At 61.5% G+C, this 22,207-nt stretch overlaps 1 protein-coding gene across 5 annotated transcripts in view; it reads right to left on the bottom strand.

Moving 5' to 3' along the window:
- Nucleotides 1-22,207, bottom strand: part of IQSEC1 (IQ motif and Sec7 domain ArfGEF 1) — a 106,509-nt gene that overhangs the window by 32,241 nt on the left and 52,061 nt on the right. For all 5 annotated transcript variants that reach the window (XM_060023134.1, XM_060023131.1, XM_060023132.1 and 2 more), the window contains exons 2-3: nucleotides 9,911-10,202; nucleotides 4,133-5,379 (exon numbers count right to left, since the gene is read on the bottom strand). In XM_060023134.1, coding sequence (XP_059879117.1) covers nucleotides 4,133-5,373 — 1,241 coding nt within the window. In that variant the 5' untranslated portion in view covers nucleotides 5,374-5,379; nucleotides 9,911-10,202. The remainder of the gene's footprint in view (nucleotides 1-4,132; nucleotides 5,380-9,910; nucleotides 10,203-22,207) is intronic.

The raw sequence follows: 22,207 nt of genomic DNA, 5'->3' as shown, positions 1-22,207 counted from the left end.
TTACGCCCTGTGGGGGCAGGAACCTCATGGCCAGTTTCTGGGCGCAGCCAGCAAGGCTCAGGGTGCACGGAGGTGCCGAGTCCCTGCAGCGGATACGCTGAACTGGGGCTGAAACCCTCCTGCCTCGGCTCCCGGCCCCGGCCCGGTGCCCAGCGCTGCGAGCCGGACGTGCAGTCCTGGAGCCTGGGAGGCCATCTGGATGCCAGGCAGACTGCGGCAGCCTCCTCTGTGGCCCCGGGGACAGCCCCTCCCCACCACCCTGTTTCATTTCTTGGGTTTCATTTGTTTTCTCTCTCTCCTCCCCAGCTGGCTACTCACCCACTTTGGATCCAGCGCTCAGGCCCTCCACATACCCGCTGGAGGGGACGGGTGTCTGTGCTGGAAAGCTCCCTCCCGGGAGTGGGTGGGACCTGAGAACTGTTTGAAAGGCAGCCTGGGTGTGGGCCTGGGTAGGGGCTGGGGAGGGAGGGAAATGGTGGGGGGAGAGGAGACCCACAGGGAGAGCGTGCAGAACAGAGGTGGGCAGTGACAGGTGGGGGTGAGAGAAGGGTGCCAGGAAGGGAAAGGACAGAGGCGCTAAGGTCCGGCCCCCCAGGGAGGGGCCCCGGCCTCGGGCAGCAGGCTGCTCAGCGTGCGTCCTCGCCCAGCGGCTCCAGGGCCTGCTCAGGGGCATCCGGCTCCCAGCTTCGCGAGCCCCGCACAGGGCCTGGCCTCTATCTACTCGGGTCGGACCGCCAGCCCTTTCTGGGCCTGGTGAGACTCGGGAGATGGCCGGTGGCCACAGTGCTGTGGTTGCGCCTTCAATCCTCCAAACAACCCCCTAGGTGGACAACCAAGGCCGAGGAGGAGAAGACTGAGGACGGCCAGAGCTTGTAGCCACACGACCTCCCAACACCTGTCCCGCACGCCACTCGGAGGAGCCAGCCTGCCACCCGCCCCTCTCTGCATGCGAGACCCACGTCATCCAACGGCGGGCTCTGCAGCTGGGGGACCATCCTGGACCCGCACTGCCAGGGACGCAGCCACCAAGCACGTGTGGCCGGTGACCGCCTGCACTGCGGCTTGCCACCGGGGGAGCTGGACGGACTGTGGTTACCTTCAATCTGAACTTAAACACCATCTGTGGCTGGACCTCACCTCTGTCCCTCGACTTGTAAAGGGGCGAGGTCCCCCAAGCTCAAGGGGCTCCAGTGCAAAGTCCACCAGGAGTTTTCATGGTCTTAACGAGCTGACTCTGCAATCCATGTGGAAGAGTAACTACCAACAAGGGCCAAGACCACTTTTTAAAAGAACAAAAGAGTGGTTTCTGTTCTAATACAAAAACATATAAAACTGTAAGTCTGATGTTGGCAAAGGAACACACAGAGCCTCTACCCACTAGCATGGAGCATCGCAGGGTCTTTATTCTGTTCAGGGCTGAGTCCAGGCCCCCTACACAGGGCCTGGCATGCAGCAGGTGTTCAATAAATATGTGCCAAGTGAACGAAAGGATCCAAGCACAGGCCCTGTTCACGTAGGAATTAGATGGGATTTCAAGTCAACAGAGAAAGGACAGACTCCTCAGTACACCGTCTGCAGACAACCAGCTAATTTACAAAGAACTATAAAAACTACACCCCTCACCTTGTACCGTTCTCCAAACCAAACGCCAGGTTAAAGTCCTAAAGGATATAAAACAAAACTAAGAAAGTCCTGAAGAAAATATTTTAAAACTATATTATGACCTGGGGCGGAGCCTTTTAAAATGAAACATAAAAAAAACAAAGTAATAAACAAAGAGAACACTGATGAATTGACTTCATATATATAAATATTGAATCATTATGTTGTATGCCTGAAACTACGTTACATGTCAATTCCACCTCGATAAAAAAAATGCAAAAAAAATTAGTAACTTCTGACCAACAAAGCATACACAAAGTTAAAAGATATATAATTAAAACCCACTGAAACTGTACACTTTATAAAGGTGAATTTTATGGTCTGTGAATCCTATTTCAGAAGTTTAAAAAAAAAAAGGCGGCCAGTGACAGGAAGAAAATATTTGTAATTACAAAGGATTAGTATCCACAATATATAAAGAACCACTTATAAATCAAAATGAGAAATAACAGAAAAATGGGCAAAAAAATAGGAACAGGCATTTTGTAGAAGAAAAAACCCAAATGGCCGAAAGACACACATACGGATGCTGCATCTTAGAAGCAGGCAGAGAAATCCAAATTGAAACAATAGAGACACTATTTCTACGCTTTGATTGGGGTGGGAGACAAGGCTGAGTGCTGTCCACCGTGTGAGGAAACGGGCCCTCCAGGTCCAGCTTCAGGCTCTACTTCAATGGACAACACGCCCACGTGAGCCCCAAACATCGCCTCCTCCAGCTATCCCCTTCCCCAGAGACTCGGGAGCGTGTGGGAGGGGCAGGTCCACGGTCACTGTCATGTGGTTGGTGACTGTGAAAACATGGGAGCGAGTGGCCAGACCACCCTGGACAGCCGCACGTGGACCCCACGTAGCAGCACACAGACCAGGTGGCCCGTGGCACCAATGGGAATGGCCTCCAACAGCAAACCGCGTGGCAGCATCACAGGGGGGCAGTGTGTGTGGCCTGGGCCCAGGTAACGTCAACAGGGGCCACGGGGACAGCAGAGAGGCTCGGGCCCAGCTCGCCACACGTCTGGCGCTGCTGAGCATCCTATACACCCGCTCATCTCCAACTCACACTCCGCGAGGTGGACACTATTGGGCTCAGCGCCACCATGCAGATGAAACCGCCGTGGTAGAGACCGAGCTGCCCAGGGACACAGACAGGAAGTGCAAGGACCGGGGTCTTCACCCAGGCGGCCTGGCCTGGAGCTGCGCTCTGGACCACACATGCACAGAAACCCTAGCTTGAAGGCTTTCAACTTCTACGCAGAGTGGAGAGCGTATTCATGCGTTACAGGTGTAATTAAAAACTAACAGAGCCAGAAAGAACCTACAGAGACCAAGGCTGCTCGGGTGAGGGATGCAACTTTTTCTGGCCTCCACCCGTCCACCCAGCTGGGACTCCCACGTCAGGACACAACGTCTGCCAGGGACGAGGGAACCCTGGGCACTGGGGGAGCCCCCAGGTCATCCCAGCCTCCCCCATGAGGGTCCGAGATGATCCGGGAACTGGTTGTGCCTGGAAGCAGGTGGGGGCAGGCTTTCGGGACCGACCTCAGGATGGGCTTGGCAGCTCACGACCTCCCCGTTCAGCGCACTGTTCTGGCCACGGACTGCGTGGCAGTGGGACTGGTCCTCACACGCAGATGGAGTCTCAGGAGAGCACCCCTGGCAGATGTGACGGGTCCAAGACTCTTAGTCCTTAGCTGATCGAGGACCAATGACGCCCAGCTCCTAGTGGCTCCTGTGGGACTGCACAGTTCCCCCATACCCGCCCTTCAGGACAGGTCTCTCTGAGTCCCCCAGCCGGCCTGCCAGTTGCACCAGGGATGGCTCAGAAGTGCCCCCCAAGACTCTCCACCCCTGTCTAGCAGAGGAAGCGGGGAGCAGGGAAGCACAGTGTACAGGTGTCAGTAGCCACCAAGCAGGCTGGCCACATCCCCTCCACGTCCCCCTCCCCGGAGGAGCCAGTGCCAGGCCGGCGTCTGGTGACCCCAAATCCAGAGGCCCTGTGGATGGAAGTGAGGAGAAATCCGAGGTTTAACAACCAGAGCCGCCAGTGTCTTCTCCGAGGGACTGCTCAGCCCGCCTGCCCTTCCACTTGCTATTTTCAGCTGTGCTAAGAATAGTGAGCTTTAAATACCAGCCTCCTGCCCCAGACCTGCTCTCAAGGCTGCCCCGACGGCGCCTTGCCAGAATGTGGCGTGGCGGCCACGCCACGGACCCAACGTACAATCTCCCAGAGGGCGTAGGGCCTACCAGTGCCCTGCTCCCGGGTGCGGGCCCGAGTCCAGGCTGCACGGACACGGGCACGGACCTGCACCCGGCCCGCCCCTGCTCAAAGACCCCCGTGCCCGCACCACCCAGGGCCAGACGCTGGGGCCAGCGCGGTACAGCAGGCGCCGCACCATGCACCCCCCCACACCGGCCCCCACCCCGGAGCCGCCCCTCATCCCGCCCGGGCCGCCAGCGGCCGGGGACTCACTTGTTGAAGAGGTTGAGGCCGATGCGGTAGTGCCGCCGGCGGATGACGTCGTTGCTGAAGGTGGGCGAGTCCCAGCTGTTGCGGGTCTCCTTGTGGTAGGTCTGCTTGCTGAGTGTCTGCTCGCGCAGGCTGTCGCGGGATGAAGACTCGGAACTGCAGTTGATGGTGTCGTTGGAGTTGGACGTGCTGTTCAGGCTGTCGTTGTCCCCATCCGAGTAGTCCGACTCGGACTTGCTCTGCCTGTTGGCCGAGCCATTGATGGCCAGGTGGCCATCCAGGGGCCTGGGCGCCCGGGCCCGTGGCTCCGGCTCCTCCCGGGGGAGGCCCCTGGGGGGCCCATGGGGGCCGTGCTTGGGGCTGCCCTGCGGCCCGCCCAGGCCGCGCTCGTAGGCGCTCTGCCTCTTAAGTGAGCTGCGGTCCGAGCGGTCGCTGAGGTCCACGGAGCTGTCGCTGGGCGGCTCGATGGTGAGCAGCGGGAGGTGCTCCCCCCGCAGCCGCGGCTCCTGTGGCCCCAGCGAGGGCGTGCTCCGGCAGCTGGTGTCCGTGTCCCCCTTGTCGTCCTTGTGGGCCAGGGCCCAGTAGTCCTGGGCAGCACCCCCGGGCCGCAGCCGCAGGTCCGACTCGGCGCTGGACGGCCGGCGGCCCGCCTGCATCGGGGGCAGGGGTGGCGACAGCTCCTCCTCGTCGATGTACAGGGTGACGTCGCTGTACGAGGCGGTCATCTCGTCCAGCTGGCGATGCTCGGCGCCATGCAGGGCCGGCGAGGGCTCGGCGTCCCGGGTCCGCCCCACGTCGGGCGCGGGGGCCCCCTCGGTGTGCAGGCTGCGGCAGTTGAGCGCATCGTCAATGGACTCCGCCAGCGACTTCACCTGCCGTGAGAAGGCGTCCTCCAGCTCCGTGATGGCATCTGCGAAGTCGCCGGCCGGGGCAGGGGCCTGGAGGGCAGGCGGCGGGCCCAGGTCTCTGCACTCGGCCGGCACCAGGGCCTCCAGCGGGGCACCCTTGTCGGTCACTGAGACCTGCTTGCCCTCGAAGTAGGAGCTGTGCACCTTCTCCGGCCCCTCGAAGGAGAACTGCATCCTCATGTTGGACAGCACGATGCGGCGCGACATGCGGTTCTCGGACATGGAGCTGCGCAGCCGCTCAAAGTTCTTGTTCATCTGGTACTGGCGGAAGGCTGTCTGGATGGTGCGGGCCGCATGGCGGGTCACGAGGCGGCCCCCATACTTCCGTTCTAGCATCTCCACCTGCGGGGGAAGGAGAGGAGCGTGAGGACGGCCCAGGAGGCCCAGAGCATCCCAGGGGTCAGACCCAGTTAAAGCAAGTGTTCCCTGCAGGACTTCTCAGAACCTTTAAATGGTGGTGGTTTCCCGAAGTTCTCTGGCCGCAGTAGCCTTTGGCCCTGGTGTACCTGGGGCATGCAGTTGAATGAGACTTGGAGGTGGTGGAAGAGGTCAGGCAGCCCCTCCAGAGAGAGGAAGCTTGCGGCAGGTGCAGGTTAAGAGACTGGCCCGAGGGGCTTCGCTGGCGGTCCAGTGGTTAAGAATCCGCCTCCCAATGCAGGGGACGTGGGTTCGATTCCTGGTCAGGGAACTAAGATCCCACACGCCGCAGGGCAACGAAGCCCATGCGCTGCAACTACTGAGCCCGCACGCCACAACTAGAGAGAAGCCCGCGCACTGCTACGAGGAGCCTGTGCGCTGCAGCAGAGGATCCCGCACACTGCAAGGAAGATCCCACGTAACGCAACTAAGACCCGATGCAACCAAAAAAAATAAATGAAGAAAAGCGAGAGACGGGCCCGAGACCCGAGCAGGCCCTGGGTGCTGAGCACTGGCCGCAGGCCTCCAGCCCCGCTTCCGCCTGCGGCACCGCCTGAGGGCCTGGGTCTAGTCCTGGCCCTGCCCTTGGCAGTGGAGTGACTCTGAGAAGCCTTGGACCCTGCGGTTGCTCAGTCCCATCAGACGGACCTCGCAGGGCAGCGGTGGGCACAGGTGAGACAGGCCCTCGGCACATGCCAGCTGGGGGCTGAGGAGGTGCAGGACCCTCAGCTGCACTCCTGGGAGGTGTAGACAGTTTGTGGGGGGCCCCAAGTCCCCTCCGTGGCAGATGGGGAAACTGAGGCCCAGAAAAGAGGCCCAGCACACCCCTGGAGGCCTCCAGACGCAGAGCAGGCTCTGTGAGCCTGGCGATGGGGCCAGGCTGCAGGCAGGCAGGGGTGCTGGGACTCCCGTGTGCCACGTGGGCCTGTGAAGTCCTAGGCTCATGCTGGCCGAGGACTCCGGACAGCCCCCAAGGGCCGCTCCCCGTGCCTGCTTCCCGAGTGAGGCCAGAACCCGCTCTTCAGAACCCGGGAAAGCCCAGGATAGGGGGCTGGCTGGTTGGCCAAGCCGAGCCCTTGGGTGCTGGGCAGAGTGGCCCCTGATGTGGGTGGAAAGGCCTCGGGTCCCTGGGAGTGAGGCGTGCTCACATCCCGAGGGGGCAGAGCACCGCTGTCTGCTCCATGCAGGCGCCACGCCCACACCGGTGGCAGAGGGACAAGGTCCCCACCCTCAAGAGGCCAAGGCCGTCCAGAACAGAGGCACACGCGTCACTGAGCAAACCCCAGGCCATGGCTGAGTGGGGCAGACGGCTGCTCAGAGCCGCCTGAGGGTGGGCCGGAAGCGGGAGGGGGGCTCCGTGCCTCACTCAGGACTCAGGGTGGGTCCTGGTCTCCCTGAGGGATGCCAGCTCCCCCCCCCAGCCCCGCCCGCGACACAGATGTGCAGCTCTCCGGGGCCCACAGGAGGGGGAGCGGCAGGCAGGGCAGAGCGGCCCCTCGCACGAGAGGAGTTGGGGGGCGGGGTGAGGATCAAAATGACTTTTCAAAGCCCGGCCCTGGAGTCAGCCAGGGCGGGTCTGTTTTTCCTCTCGCCCTGAAGTTACTGAACGGCATCCAGAGAGATGACCTCACTTCCGCATCTGTGAGCAGCGTCTGTTTTCTGGGTTTGGAGTGGAGCTCTGAAAGCCCATGGCACCGGCAGAAGGCCCACGGCTGAGCTCTGGGAAGCCCTCTCCTCTCCGCCCTCCAAGGCCTGGGCTCCGGGCCCCTCGTGTGGGGAGGAAGAGGGGCACCGCACAGCTCAGAGTGCGCTCCACGGCTCCTTGTCGCCTTCTGACTCTGGATCTCGCGACCCCAGGGGCGACACTCCTGGCCTGAGACCGTTCCCCAAGTCTGGGTCGGGACAGGAGGGACTTTGGGAAGGCAGACGTGGGCTCTGTGCTGCATCGGCAAAGTCCCCTCAGCCTCTCCTCCCGGCCTCCCCCCAGGGGACACAGACCCAGGTCCGCTCCTACTCAGCTCCCGGGCCCACCGTGGCCACTCATTCTTCCTTCCGGGCCAGAACCAACCCAAGGCCCAGTCTGAACGCTAACTGGGGGTGCAGGGCAGGGACCCCAACCTGTCTGTGCTCGCCTGCTGGGCATCACCCTCACCTGACACAGCGTCTGGTCTGCAGAGGGACCCCAGGAAGTCCCCCGCCCCCTGCAGAGGGGGGCAGAGGCTCTGACAAGTGAGGGGACGAGGAGCTGAGAGGCTCACCTCACCCTCCCACAAAGTTGAAGTGCTACCCTTGCCAACTCAGGCCTCCTGCTCAGACAGGAAACTGCCAGGAGGTGCGGAGGCTGAGGGCCACTAAAATGGGGCTCTGCGTCACCCAGACTCTACCCCCTCGTGGAACCGGGCACCCTACCTTCATCTGGAAACTCCTGGGTCATCTGTCCTGTTCCTATTTTCACCTTGACTGCCAGGAGGCTCAGCAGAGAGTCGAATGCTCGGTGGCCCTCTGCATCACCTCCCCACCCCTCCCCTCTTCCCGGCCATCCTTTCCGCCAAGTGGTTCTGCCTCTGGCCTTCGTGCCTGCTGTTACCTCTTCCTGGAAGACCCCGTCCTCAAACACCCAGTTCTGATACCACCTTGGAGAGGTCCCCCGCACCTCATCCAAGCTGTCTCCTCCCACAGGTGCTCAGCTTCTCTCCCCTCTTTCTTCATTCCCGGAGTTTGTATCACGCTCTGGAATTAACCTGTGTCTTTACTGTTAACCTGTCTCTGGACCACAGCGTCTGCTTGAGGGCTGGGGCTGCACTCTGTTCCCTGGTGACTCCCCGGCGCCCAGCATGGGGTCTGGCACATGGTGGGCATCAGGCTAATGTGCGAGGGATGAAAATGAACAGCTGTGGCCACATTAAGGCTGCAGGAAGCATATGATTACCTCCACAGGCCTCTCTGAAGTTTTAACCTTTCCCACTTCTATTTTAATGGTCCTGCTGCAGACGTTTGTTACTATAAACTGTTTTTGATCCACTTTGGCTATGGGTGAAACTGATAAATGGAACAGAGGCCCCTGCCGTGGACCTGGCCACAAGGCCAAGCGCCACGAGGCCAGGGGTCTGTTTGCTCCCCAATATTTGCCTGACGGGGATCATCTGCTTCAGGCTTTGGCCACTTGCGGGCCCCACCCCCTGTCACTCCCAACTCACGGGCAGACAGATGAAGACCAGGGCAGGTAGGCAGGGCTGTCCACGGTCACAGGGCAGCGCCAAGAACAGGGAGAGGGGGCCGGTACGGACTGTGTCGGGGGAAGACCCGCCCTGGGCAGTACCCACACACCGCACCGCTCCCCGCAGAAGTCTGGGGCTACACCAGGCCTGGACCTCTGCTCTGTAAGAGACAAACAGTTAGACTGGGGAGCAAACAGAGGGTCCAGGCCAGGGTAGGTGTGGGAGGTGAGAGGGCAGGGCGACTTCTGCAGCCTGGCGTCTGAGGGGCTGCCGGGCAGGTCCTGCAGCCAGGCCGGGGCAGAGGCAGCCGCCCGGGCTCACAAGGAGACTGCGCACAGCTCAGGGCACAGGAGCTGGGGACAGCGACAGGCAGGCCGGCCCCGCACGCCGGCAGCCTGGGGGTGCTCCTGAAGCCTGGAGCTTCCTGTCAGAGCTTCACACAAGAATTCTTAGTACAGTGCCTACTACGTGCCTGCACTCTGAGGGGCTGGGAGTGAGAAGCCTCTGTCCCCTCATGAGCTCTCACTCCCTCTGCCCCCCACCTGCCACCCAACCGGGACCCCTCCCCTCTCTCCCATCAACCTAAGAGGCCAAGCGAGCAGGTCATGCATGCCCGTCGCTCTGTACACACGTGCCAGCCCCACAGTGGGTGTGGGCCAAGGCTCCGGGGAGGAAGGGCAACCTGCAAGGAGGCGATTTCCCCCAGGACACGGGGCTGTACACTGAGGGGTGGAATGAACAGCCTGGCCTCACTGGCTGGGGATGGGCTCGCTGTTCGGTTCAGAGCACGTGCTCTTTCTGTGAACTGACCGTCCCCTCCCCGAGGGCCCCTCCTGCAGACCTCCCAAGGTTCAGCTCTCTCCTGGATCCCAGGACCTCAACGGCCGCCACGGAACCCAAGCACACTGGTGGCACCAGGTCCTGACACCCAGCGTGGGCCCCAGAGCCCAGAGAGGAGGGCTGTGAACCAGGCAGAGGCCGAGGCCGGACAGGAACGTCCCACATCGGCTCCTTCCCTCGGAACCCTCCGCGTTTCGGGAGGAGCCAGCCCAGGCTGAGGCAGAGGCCACGTCCGCGGGGAGCAGCCCCTGCCTGGGCGCGGCCGTGGAGCACACAGGGTCCCCCGCGGCCCTGGGCGGCCCCAGCAAAGGGCCGCGTCGTCCGAGGCCGCGCAGGCACCGCAGCCTCCCCCAACCCCCAACGCCTCTTCCCCGTGGCCCGCGTGGCTGGCTGCCTACCTGCTTGTCCTGCAGGTCGGAGGAGAGCTCATAGCTCTCGGAGAGGGACCGTGAGCGCTTGATAGCCTCCTCCTCGGCCTGCTTGCGCAGGATGGAGGTCGAGTGCTGCAGCTTGGGCCTCCGCGTGCGCTGCTGCCCGGGCGGCCCCGCATACAGCCCATAGGCGCCGCCTGGCGTGTGCTCGGAGTGGTCCGGGCCCAGGCCGGAGCCGGGCGCCGAGGGGCCCTGGTGGTAGGCGGAGGGGCTGTCCAGCGACGTGCCAGTCTCGCTGCTGGGGGCCTCGCCCTCGACACTGCAGAGAGAGGACGGGCCTCTGGTGAGCGGGAAACCAGAGTCCAGGGCCCCGCAGGCATCCCCCCACCCTCCTACAGGTGGTCCCCAGGGGCGGCGGAGGCCGAGGGCCGTGACCCTCGCCTCCCCTTGCGGTGATTCCACTTTCTCTGTACAGCTCGCCCCTCCTCACAGCCAACACCCCTCCCTGAAGGACTCTGTTCACTGTGCGTCTCCCACGGGAAGGTCGGCTCCGTGGGTCCACTGACGAACCCAGGACCTCGAGCGGGCCCGGCCCAGAGCAGGTGCCTAGTGACATTCACTGACAGACAGTGGGTCCCGTCCCCTCCACTCCCTCACTCCCACTGCCTGGTTTAAGTAAACCACTCTTTTTTTAAAAAAAAAACAAAAACAATAATTAACAAAACAAGTCTTCACTGCATACCTACGGGAGAGTCAGGCATTGTGCTGGTGTTTGTTATGGGTTGAACTGGTCCCTCCCCACCAACATTTTCATACTTCAAGCCCTAACAGCCAGCACCTCAGAATGTGTCTGCATTTGGAGATTGTCTTTAAGGAGGTAACTGAGTTAAAATGAGGTCCTGAGGGTCCTAATCAAACTGACTGGTGTCCCCGAAGGCGAGATTAGCCCTCCAGAGGACAGATTATTAACCCCTTTTCCAGGTGAGGAGACTGAGGCCCACACAGCACAGGCCTTGTCCGAGGTTGCACAGGTAGAACGTAGGTGAGTTGGGATTAAAGCCCAACACTGGGGGCTCCCCTCCACCCCACCGCCCTCGTCCCAGGCCTGTGCAGATCCCTCAATCTTCCAAGTGCCTGGTGGGGGGACAGAGGGGTGGCTTACTCGTCCCGAACTCATGACCTTAGAAGACTTGGGACACAGAGAAGAGAGAAACGTGCAACCGAGTTTCTGGCAGCTTCTGGCGGCCTCTCCCGAGGCGCCCTGCCACCCCCCCCCCCCCCCCCCCGCCCCGGTCCATCGGATCCCTGGGGCCAGGGTGGGGTCCCTCTGGAAGTGGCCCAGAGGAGGGAAGGGCTCACAGACCCCGTGAGCTACAGTCGTCCTCCAGAGTCCCGCCTTCAGAACAGTGGGAACGCCCTGCCTTCAGCAGCCTCTGTGCCCAGCCCACCTGCCCAGCTCCGCCCCCACTGTCCCCACGGGTCCCAGGGCCTGCAGAGCCAACTGCCCAGCGTGAAACATGCCTCCTGCGGAGGGGGCATGGGCACGCAGGCCCTGGAGCCAGCACACCCCAGCCCACCTGGCTGTAAAGCCCAGCACGTGCTGCCCGGCAGGCCGTCTAAGAAGAGTGCAGGCCTTCCGCTCTGGCCCGCGGGGACAGACAGCGGGTCTCCTGCAGCAGAGGACATCCCAGCCGGTGCCCAGGAGCTGGGGTGTGATGAGGGTCCTTCCACGGGGAAGAGTCCTGGGTGCCTGGCCTCAATGTGGCTGTGAGTCAAGGGCTCACGCTCATCGCAAGGCCTGGCCCCTGTCCGTGACCCAGGTGGGCCGCCTTCGGTGCCTCAGGCCCACCACCACTTGAGACCCTCCTTGGCCGCGCGTGGTCACCCGGCAGCAGCTTCCTCGGGGCCTCGTGGGCCTGTGTGGGCTGGTGGACGGGGACAGGGACGGGCAGCACTGCAGACTCTCCCGTTCTCCTGATAAGGCCCACCACCCGGGACGGACAGCTGGAGGGGAGAGTGAAGGAGCCCACGGGCCCCAGAGGCGATGGACGCCCCGGAGGTGCCCGCGGGGGCCCCAGCCTGCGCCACGCCTCCCCTGCAAGCACTTCTGTCAGAGCCCCTTCTGTCTTTCCCAGCAAGAGGGTGACAGCAAACAGAACCGTGTCCTTGAGGAGAAGCAGCCGGGGCTCAGCTCGCCAGGATTTTAAATCGCCTCTGAGCCCTGAGTCTGCAGAGGCCACGGAGACAGGGCGGGTTCCGTGCAGGTCCGAGCGGAAAGTCCCTCCGTGCCTCACGGGCCCCTCCTGCTGGGGGCCTGGACTCTCCCCCAGCGCCCGACACCCCCCGACAAAGGGGGTGTCCACCCTCACAGGGAAGGGGCTTGGCCCCTTACCCCTACCCCGCCCGCGCTCACCTGATCACGGAGCGACGTGAACAGGTGTCAACAGGTGAAAGGCCGTCCCCCTATCCCCCCGCAGTGGGCCGGGCTGGGCCGGTATGGGGCAGAGGGAGCTGAGGAAGGACAGGCAGGGGACTGCCCCTGACCCACGGCCATGCTCTGCCCTGCGGAGGGGCCAGGCCTGGCCGCCCGCCTGAGCTCATGGACAGGACATCTGTGCGGAGTCCCTCCGTGTGGAGGCTGGGCCCCAGCAGGAGGGGCACACTCGGGATCGGATGGGGATGGAGGTGCTTGGGGGGATGCAAGGGCTTTCTGGGGCTGTGCCAGCCCGGGGTTCCTGCTCTGCCCATGACCTGGCTCCCGACCGTCTTAAGCCAGCAGGTTTCAGAAGGTGCCTGGCGGAGAGGGCCAGGCCTCCTTCCAGGCCAAGAGAAGGGGCTGACAGTCACCTGCAGCCTCTCCCCTGTGAGCCCGACCTTTGAAACACCCCTGCCTGCCCACTTGTCAGCAGGTGTTCCAGGCCACCGCCACCGCGGCTCCCGGGATTATCACTCACGCCCCCGCCTCTCTTCTCCCCACGGCAGTCAGAGCAATCCTGACCAGACGGGAGCCACATCGAGGGCCTCCCTGCTCCCCGTCCCACTGGGAAGACACCGTCCTCCTTGCAGTGCCCTTCAGGCCTGACCTCGGCTGACTGCACGCCGGTCCCTCTTCCGCCTGCTCGTTCTATTCCAGCCTCACTGGCTTCCTTCCTCCCTTCTCCAAGGGGCCAGGCAGGCCTCAGGGCCTTTGCCCTGGCTGTTCCGTCTGCCTGGAACGCCGTTCCCCGGATCTCAGCACGCACCACACCTTCACCTCCCTTGGGTCTTTACTCAGTGCCACCTTCCAATGAGGCCCCCACTACTCGCCCAAGTTAAAACCACACAGCCCTCTCCCCAGCACCCCTAGTCCCACACTCAGTGGTCTGCCCACCAGCACGCAGTATAGTGTGATGTATTCTTCCTGTCTTTCCTTTGCCGGCTGCCCCCCACATCAGTATCGGAGCCCTGTGAGGACGTGGGTCATTTTTCTGCGTTGCTGGCTGACGCCCCCCAAATGCTGACACATGTGCCAGACTAACGGGGCCCAGCGACACCTGCTGAGTGAGTGCAGGCACTTCCCAGGCCAGCCACCTGCCGGTCCCGGAATGTGGCTTCTTACATCACCCCCGCCGGTACATCCCACCTGCCCCAAACCTAACCGGTGACGGTCGCCCATCACCATGCAGTGACGGAGCCAGAGTCCCGAGCTGAGTCACCAAGTTAGTCCCTCCCCGACGGCCAAACTCCGCTTGGGGACAGATGGAATGGGGCCTCACCCCATTCCATCTGTCACCAAGTCCTGCCGAATCTACGTGAATGGGGTCCCTTGAGCTGTGCAATGTGGCAGCCCTTGCACGCCCCAAATCCAAACTTCAAACCATCCCGATAAGAAATGGCCAGGCCATCCTACTGCAACCAGTATGACTCACTGTCCTCCAAGAAATGAGTGGACAAAAGCGAGCAGAGCACGTAGTGTAAGAACCCATCTTGAGCCAGAGAACATCACTCCTTCATGGTCCCAAACACAAGCGACATAGTATTAGACACCGAGAGAGTCTCCTTAACCAGAGCCAAACCTCTGGTGAACACAAGGACAACGTCTGACGTGAAACGCCTGCTGATGACAAGCACGGGCAGCAACAGATGCTCTCAGGACACGCTGCTCTAAATATTTCAGGGCAGCAGCTAGACCTGGTCATTGACCTTCAGTCCTGCAGATGCTTGACCTGAACCCATGGAGACATTTACCCACATCCTGGAGCTCAGGGCTCGAAGCCCCTCTGTCCTGGTTAGCACTCGCCTCTGCCCCCAGCTCCTTCCTGGGGGAGAAGGGTCTGTCCCCTGAGCAGAAGAGGCACCCCACAGCAGGATGCCCACTGCAGGCTGCCCCAGGGACACAGATCTCTGGCCCGGCTCCCAGCCTGCCCTGCACGCCTCTTCCTCACCACCGCGCTCGACGGACGGGAGCTCCACCTCTCGCCACCCAGGTCCTCCTTCTCTCTTGGGGAAGCTTCTCCCAAAGCCTTTGTCCATCAGCCAGGACCGGACACCCCCGAGTCGGTCCTCAGCTGCACATTGGAATTCGTGATCACGCACAGACTCCTGGGCCATGTGTAAATCTAGGAATGGGCAGGCGCCTTCCCAAGTCCCTGCCATTCCCTGACAGTTTAGAGTTTCTGGGACGTTCCATGACAGTTAAGGCTGGTGCCAGCACTCTGAGAAAACGCTCCTGATCCAGCAATCCCTTTTCTGGAGATCCACGCGAAGGAAATAAGACCAATACGCAAAGAGGCGAGTACAAGGAATTCCACCGCAGTGTTGTTTCTAATTATAAAAACTTGGAAATAATCTAAATGCCTGTCAACAAGGGATTGATTTAAATTAATTATATATCAATATACTGGAAACAACGTCAAGATGGGGGAAGGTTTAGCTTGATGGCTGTTCTTATGAAAAAGACTGGGGGACCTTTTTGGCTGACCTGAGTTTAATACAAGCCGAGAAGCCAGCCACTAACAAGAACGAGTAAAAAGCCAGAAGCAGACCCAGCCCTACCGTCCATGACAGGTATCGGATCACAGCGGAAGACCGTCTGAGCCCCAGATGGGTTCTCAAGCCTGGGCGCTTTTGCTCCCACCTTCTCCCGCCAGCCCAGGACAGACATCGCTAATCCATCACAGACTCCCTTCTGCACGGCTGCCAGCACGGCGCACCACAGACCACGATGGACGCCAGCTGGGGCGAGAGAGGCCCCGTCTGCCAACCCCAATTACAGCACAAGGCGACCTCCCACCAAGGGCTGAGACCGTGTAGCCAGGAGAGCAGAGGCCAGAGGGGATATGAGGTCTGCGGTCAAGCCTCTGACGGGCTGACAGGCAGAGGACAGAGCAGATCCTGCTGCAGACAGAACTGTGATCTGCATCGCCCTGCTCGAGAAAAAATGCTCTCATGTGGTCAGGGCTGCTCTGGAGGTGATGAGCTCCCCGTCACCGGAGGTGTGCAAGCTGCGGCAGGTCAGACACCTGTCAGAGGTGTGGCTGAAGGACTCCTGCACTGGCTAGAAGCCGCCATCCATCTGCACCCCGCTGCCCTTCACTTGATTTCTTGGCCTCTGAGGCCACACCCAGGTATCAGCTCAAGTCCCACTTCCTCTACGAGGCCACCCCCGCCTGCTGCGGCCCCCGCTCCCGCACTCCTGGTCACCGTGGAGATCACCTGGGCGAGTGTGTGTGGGGTCCATCCACCCCACTGGGAGTTCTGCTCTGTGAGGGCTCAGTCCCTGAAAGCCTCAGCCTCCGGCAAAGACCGCGACCCAAGACTGGCTCCTTCCCGAGAGGCCAAGCTCCGCACATGCACAACGGGGCCCCGAGGCTACAGAGCAGGAGGGGGCTGTATGTGTAGGGGAGCTGCACACAGAGGCGGCCACAGTGGCCCGGCCCTACCCACACCAGCCTGGGGACGCCGAGCTCTGCGTCGCCGAGTTACCCCAGGCTCCTCCTCCCCTTCTCCAGTTTTCCAAACATGTCTTCTTGCACTAGAGGCTGGTCTGTGTTATGTTTACGTGGGGAAATGGCTGGATCACAGCGCCCGGAGCTTCCGACAGCCCTGGGATGACGGAAACCACATAAGAACAGAGGACACATTTGAAGCCTCTCCGCCTCCTCTCTGCCAAGTGAGGGGCTGGACGGGCTCCTGGCCGCCGCCTCCTAGCCAGACGTCTGGGCTGGAATTCTGGCTCCACTGCTCACCAGCTGTGTGACCACAGGCAAGAATCCTTCCGTGCCTCAGTTTCCTTTCCTGTAAAATGGGGGCGATTAGACAGCCAACTTCACATGCCTGCTGTGAGGCTTTACAGAGTCGGTACAGGAAAAGTCCTTAAAAGTTGCTCGGCTCATAAAAGCGCTTTCTGATTGCTGTCTCCAGTTATTCTCTGACTGACAGGGCCTTGCCTGCACGTGCCAGCAGTTAGAAGGGTCACCTACCCTGCCTGCTATAGGGCCCCTCCTTCTGCGGACACCCCCTGCAGCACTGAGCCACGGAGGCGGGTGAGGGGGCTCCCAGGGGAAGGCAGGAGGGTCCTAGAAAGGGGCCCAGGCCCCACAGCCGAGACGCCACATCCTGACTCTAGCTGGGGAGAGTCAGGGCAGGGGGCCCTCGGCCTCTTGAGCCACGGATGTCTAATTATGGCCTGTGAGGTCATGAATGACTTTTCTTAAGAAAGATGTTAGAGGAGGCTTGGGGCAGAAGCAGGAACCCGCTGCTCACCCCCAACACTGATGATGCTGATGACAGAAATAATACTAACGTCTGCATAGTCAGTGGTGTTCTAAGCTGTACGTGAAGCTCATTTAGTCCTCTTGACCGCCCAACACACCCCATAGGCACAGAGAGGTTGGGCCCATCCTGAGGTCACACAGCTCACGAGTGAAATCAGAACCCAGGTAGCCTGGCCTCAGAGCCGACAGACGTATGCCCTGTGCTTCTATGACTTCTGAGTGAAACACACACACACACACACACACACACACGTTTGGGTTATACAGCAGCAACTCTCCTCTGTAAACCTGCTGGGTACAGGAGCTGTGTTGGGTGTTTAACCTACGTGGCCTGTAACCCAACCACCATCCCTGGGGACCGAGGCGGTGGGGGTGGGTGGGTGCTAGGCCACTGTCCCTTCTGTAGATGAGGAACGTGGGGCTGGTGGAGCTGAGTCACTGGGCCAAGGTCACCCATGCAGGGGACCTGACCCCAGGCGGGTGCACCTGCCAGCTGGCGGCCCAGAGAAAGCGTGTGCGGTTGACATGCCGGGGGCAGAGCTGGGGTTCAGGGCCTGGGGGTCTCGGAGTCGTGCATGGTCATGAGATAAGCCAGCCCGGGCTGCATGGTGCCAGCTGTGGTCACATGGCATGGAAAAGCCACCCTCTTCCGAGAGGGCCGGCGCCACACAGAGGAAGAGCGATCTGCAGGCCTGCCCGTGGTTAGACGTCCAGGGCTCTGTTCAGGGTTTCTGATTTCCAGAAAGGGAGTCCAGGCCAGAGACAACTGACGCGCGGCCTCGCGAGCTCCCCCTGGGCTCCTGTGACTCTGCTGCCTAGGCCACGTTAACAGGTGTGTCGCCCAGAACGCAGAGGGGACGGTCTTGCTCTGCGCTAGCTTCTGGGGGAGGAACGCAGGCAGACCAGGGCACGGTCTGGAGGGGAGGGGAAGGGGGCAAGGAACTGGTGGCCGTGTCCTCCATCCTGGGGCAACAAGGGCAGGCAGGTCTCAGGGGCCACAGGCAGTGTGAAGGCAGCCCGGAGGCTTCGGGAGGTGAGGCGTTTAGCAGTTCAGCTACTGGGGAAGGGCTGCCTCGGGGCAGTGCAGGCTTTCCATCAGGGTCTGGAAAACCAGTCTTCAGGGACTGCTGTGGCTTGGGGTGGGTCGTCACCCACATACACCCACCCAGCGTGCCACGTGGGAGCCCTGGCACAAGCTAAGTGCATGTATTTAGTCCCTGCCGTGGCCCTGTGGAGAAGGCACGGCTCTCCCCCCTCCGCTGACGGGAAAATGGAGATTCAGGGTTCAGGGCTCGCCCAAGGACGCAGAGCTTGAAGCAGAGTCAGGATGCAAGAGCAGGTCATTCTCCCAGTCTTTCCCACTGACACATGCCTGGCCCCGAGGAACAGCATACAAGGACACGGGGTGGATGTGAAGGGAGAAGTGAGTGTGTAAAGGGACAAAGAGCTGGTGTGCCAGGAAGACGGGGGCAGAGGGCTTCCCCAGGGGACCGGGGAGGCCGCACCTACGCTGCTCACCCACCCTCCTCCCTGGTCTGGGTGGAGGCAGCATCTCCAGGGAGGACTAAAGCCTCGCAGCCTGGACCACAGTTGGTAAGTGGTCCTCAGTGAAGACGGATGCCCAGCTGGCAACCGAAGGGACTTATGGATCCCGGCGGACACCCCGAAGCCCTTCCCTCCCAGGGAGGAGAAGCTGGGCACCCCCTAGACTGAGGCCGGGCAATGCTAGGCACCTCCCCTGGTGGGCAGGTTGGGTCAGTGTGACCTAGAAGGACCTCAGGAGGGCTGCAGGGCTGGTGGAAATCTGGGGAGGGTGGATGGAGGGCCGGGCCCGCAAGTCCACGGGGAGCACGCAGGGCCTCCAGACCCCGCCGAGGCCTCAGACAGAGGGGCTGGGGGGAGGCGGGAGCCACATCCACCTCAACGCCCACCTAAACATCCAAGGTCCCTTTTGGCTGCTTAACGAGGAGCCCCATATCCAAAACGAGGGAGGCGACGAGCTTTCTGGACAATCTGGAGGCGGCCCTAGGGCTTGGCAGGCGCAGGAGAATCAGGAGAGTTCCTGCTTTTACCCAGTTCCTACACTTGCTTTAATGAGGCTCTACAGTGATCACAAAGGAACTGAATAAACGCGTGTCCAGCCCCAGGCGCACCCTCTTTGCTGCCCAGCAGACCCCTGGAACACAGGCTCCGCTGAGCTCCTGCGTGGCCCCCACCCGCCCCTGCAGTCGCCCCATCTCAGCCGATAGCAACTCCATCCTTCCAGCTGCTCAGGCCAAAAATCTGACGGCCGCTCTTGGCAATTCTCTTTTTCTCACACCCAACTCCCCGTCTGTCAGCAAATTGGGCCGCTCCACCTTCAAAACAGAGCCAGCACCTGACTGCTTGGCCTCCCCCCCACTAGCCCGGTCTGCGCAGGCCTCACCTCTTCCTGCCTTATGGCCACAGCCTCTCCAGCAGGCTCATCCGACCCCTCTCACCCCTTCATTCAGCAGCTGGGATCTGTTAAAACACAACTCGGACCAGGTCCCTCCTCTGCTGTCCCTCATGGGGCTTAGAGCCAAGGCCTCACAGTGACCCAGAAGGCTCTGCAGGACCGGCTGTCCCCCTGCTACCCTTCCTCCATGCCCCCTTGGCCATCCCACCCCCACCCTGCTGGTCTGCTGGCTGTTCCTCCACATTCCTGACACTCGAACTGCAGGGCCTTTGCACGTGCTTTCCCTCTGCTGGTGTCTTTTCCCAGACGTCCACCTGGCTCACTCCCTCACCTCTTCAGGTCTCTGCTCAAAGGCTGCCCGAGTCTCAGCGAGGACCCCAGCCCACCTCCAATCTCCCCCTGCTGCACCTCTCTACAGTGGTATGCCACCGCCTTGCCACCATCTGTGGGAATGTCTGTCCCGTGAAATCTAGGCCTCAGAACAGCACCTGGCACACAGGAGATGCACACACTCTGAACTACCCCTACCAAGCCAAGGAAGCCTTTTTAAAGAAACCCAGACTCCCGAGGGCTGCTCTGTCTGCCACGTGGACCGCAAGGTCTGTGGGAGCGGGACCTGAGCCCGGGTGGGCACCAACTTACAACAAGCTGTCTCAGCCGGGTTGGCTGGACCCAACCCTCAGATAAGGTTTCAGATCCTGGGTGGGGATGGCGGGATACGGAGCCACTGAGACCCAAAACACACCCAAAGTGCCAATTTCAATGCAGAAAATCCACGCAAACATGACTCAGAACTGTCTAGAAATAGGTTTTTAAAGGAAAGCTGGAAGCTTTTCTACCTCCCCGCCCCTAACTTTTGGGCTCAAAAGGGACAAGGACCCTCTGGCTGGACACTGACACCCCTCCCTCGCGAGGTGGTGCCCAGGTGACAGACACGAGATAACTGCAGAGGGCCTGGGGCACGTGGCCCCCAAACCGGGCTGGTCCCTAGATTCCCTTCAGAGAGTCGGCAGCCGATTCCCACCCAAGTCTGGAGATCCCGAGAATTCAAAGGGTCAGCCAGCAGTGCGGCCCCTGAAACGGGACTTCAAAAAGAGCCCCGCTGGTTGTGACCTGTGGCCTGTTTGGAATCCTGACTACCAAGCCAAGCCCCCCGTCAGACACAGAGGAAACGGGGGCTCAGCAGGAGAGACCCGGCCACACCCCTCCCCTCCCGCCGCCCCACAGCCCTGGCTCTGCAAGCCCACCCACGGGCAAGGTGCACACCTGAGGCGGAGGGCCTGAGTCCAGCTCACGTGGCTCTGTTTGCACACAGAGCAGTGGCCACCATCTTCTTTTTCTTTCTCAGGTGAGAACTAGGTACCAGGAGTGTTCACTCACCCGAATTTCTGGCTTTTCTTAGATAAAATCAGAAGAGATCGCATTCCTGCGTGGCCTCCATCGCTGAGCTCAGAGGCAGCCACCTGCAGTGCCCTGGGCCCCCGCCGGCCGCCTGCCTCGTGGTGGACGCCTGCCTGCCTGCCTGCCCCGCAGGTGCCGAGGGCACAGAGCCGCAGCCACGGGCCCAAATCCCCCGAAGGGGCGACTTCCCCTGGCCTGACCTCAGGTTCCCAACAGTAAAACAGTCCAGCCAGGGCCCTGCAGCAGCGGCCTGACGGCTCAGTCCCCTCCAGGGCCCCCAAGGGACATGGCGTCTGCAGGCCGAAGCCTAAGGATTTGGCCTGACCAGCTCCCTTACTGAGGCTTTAAACATAGCCACATAGCTAATAAGATAACTTACTACAGGATTTTGTTGTTTTAAAAAAAGACTGGTGATTTTAAAACCTCACCGGTTTTAATCTCTCTCAAGGTTTTCTCTGGACCTGAAAAGTCTCATTCACCAAACCATGGATGGGGCAGCTGGGCTGCGTGGGGACCGCAATGTAGACCCCAAAGCAGCCGCCCGTGGGAAGGTCTGTCCTCCCCCAGGAGCCCCCGTGCAACCCCCTCCCCCAGGCTGGTCACTTCATTCCGTGAACTGAAGCCAACTATATGACACACCCAGGTCAGGGCCAGCGACGCGGGGGGACACGGACAATGACGACGGATGGCGTTAGGAACAGTGATGGGGGTGCATCAGGCGCCCGAGGCGGGAAGCTTCCTGGAAGGCACAAACCCTCTGCCAGGACCCCAGGCGGAGCAGCGGGTGGCGGGGGAGGGCTCTTCCCGGCTCAGGACACTGTGTGTGTGGAGGCTAAGCAGCGGAGGTCGGGGTCCACTGTGTGCACAAGGGATGGGAAAGCTCAGTCTGGCAGGACACACACGGGGCAGCAGGAGCCAGAGTGTTCAGGACCTTGCAAGGCTTGTCAGGGAGGGTGCAGTGGACCGCAGGGTCGGGGCAAGGCCAAGGGAGGGTCTAGGGTTTACCTGGGGTGGGACGGATGGCAGTGGCACCCTAGAAAGGGAACGCTAACTGTGGAGCACAGGCCCCTCAGCCCCTGAGTCACTGCCTCCGCCTCCCCCCATCCTTCCCCTGCGGTGACCCTTCGGGGCACAAGCAGGCCTTGACGACGGGATGGGGGAAAGGGCTGGTCCCAGGGACAGTGATGAGCCAGAGGTCACCGAGAAGCTGGGGAGGCTAAGGATGGGGCTGAGAGGGCCCGGAGGGGAGGGAGGGAGGGAGCTGGGGCAGAAGGAGGACGGGTGGGTGAGAGGAGGGGATGGGCGGTGGCTGAAGGGTTGGCGCTCCAGGGAAGGCCTGTGGTGTGCCAGCCGGCAGGGACCTGGGCACACCTGAACAGTACAGGAAAGGGCCCTGGAGGAGCACCAGAGGAGAGGGCCCCAGCAGGTAGGACCCAGCAGCCCGGTAGGACCTCTCCCCTGCCTTGCTTCTCCGAAGGGCCGGGGCGGGGTGGTCAGTGGGCTGCCCCCGACCCCCAGCTAGCTGGGACTCGGGCAGGGCCAGTTTCGGGAGCCCGAGGTCTGAATTAGACCAAAGCAAGAGAAATGGGGTTCACTCCGACCCTGTGTCCAGCTGCAGGGAGGGCCTGCAGCCCTGACACTGGCCCTGGGTCTCCACCCCCACGCCTCTTGGCCTCTGTGACCCGCAGACCCCTCGGATGGCCCCTGAGCCTGGAACAGCCCCTCCCAAGC

This window comes from Delphinus delphis, chromosome 10 (assembly GCF_949987515.2).
Source record: "Delphinus delphis chromosome 10, mDelDel1.2, whole genome shotgun sequence".
Lineage (NCBI taxonomy): Eukaryota > Metazoa > Chordata > Mammalia > Artiodactyla > Delphinidae > Delphinus > Delphinus delphis.
Note: the sequence above shows the minus strand (reverse complement) of the source record. Positions and strands in the feature narration are given on the sequence as shown.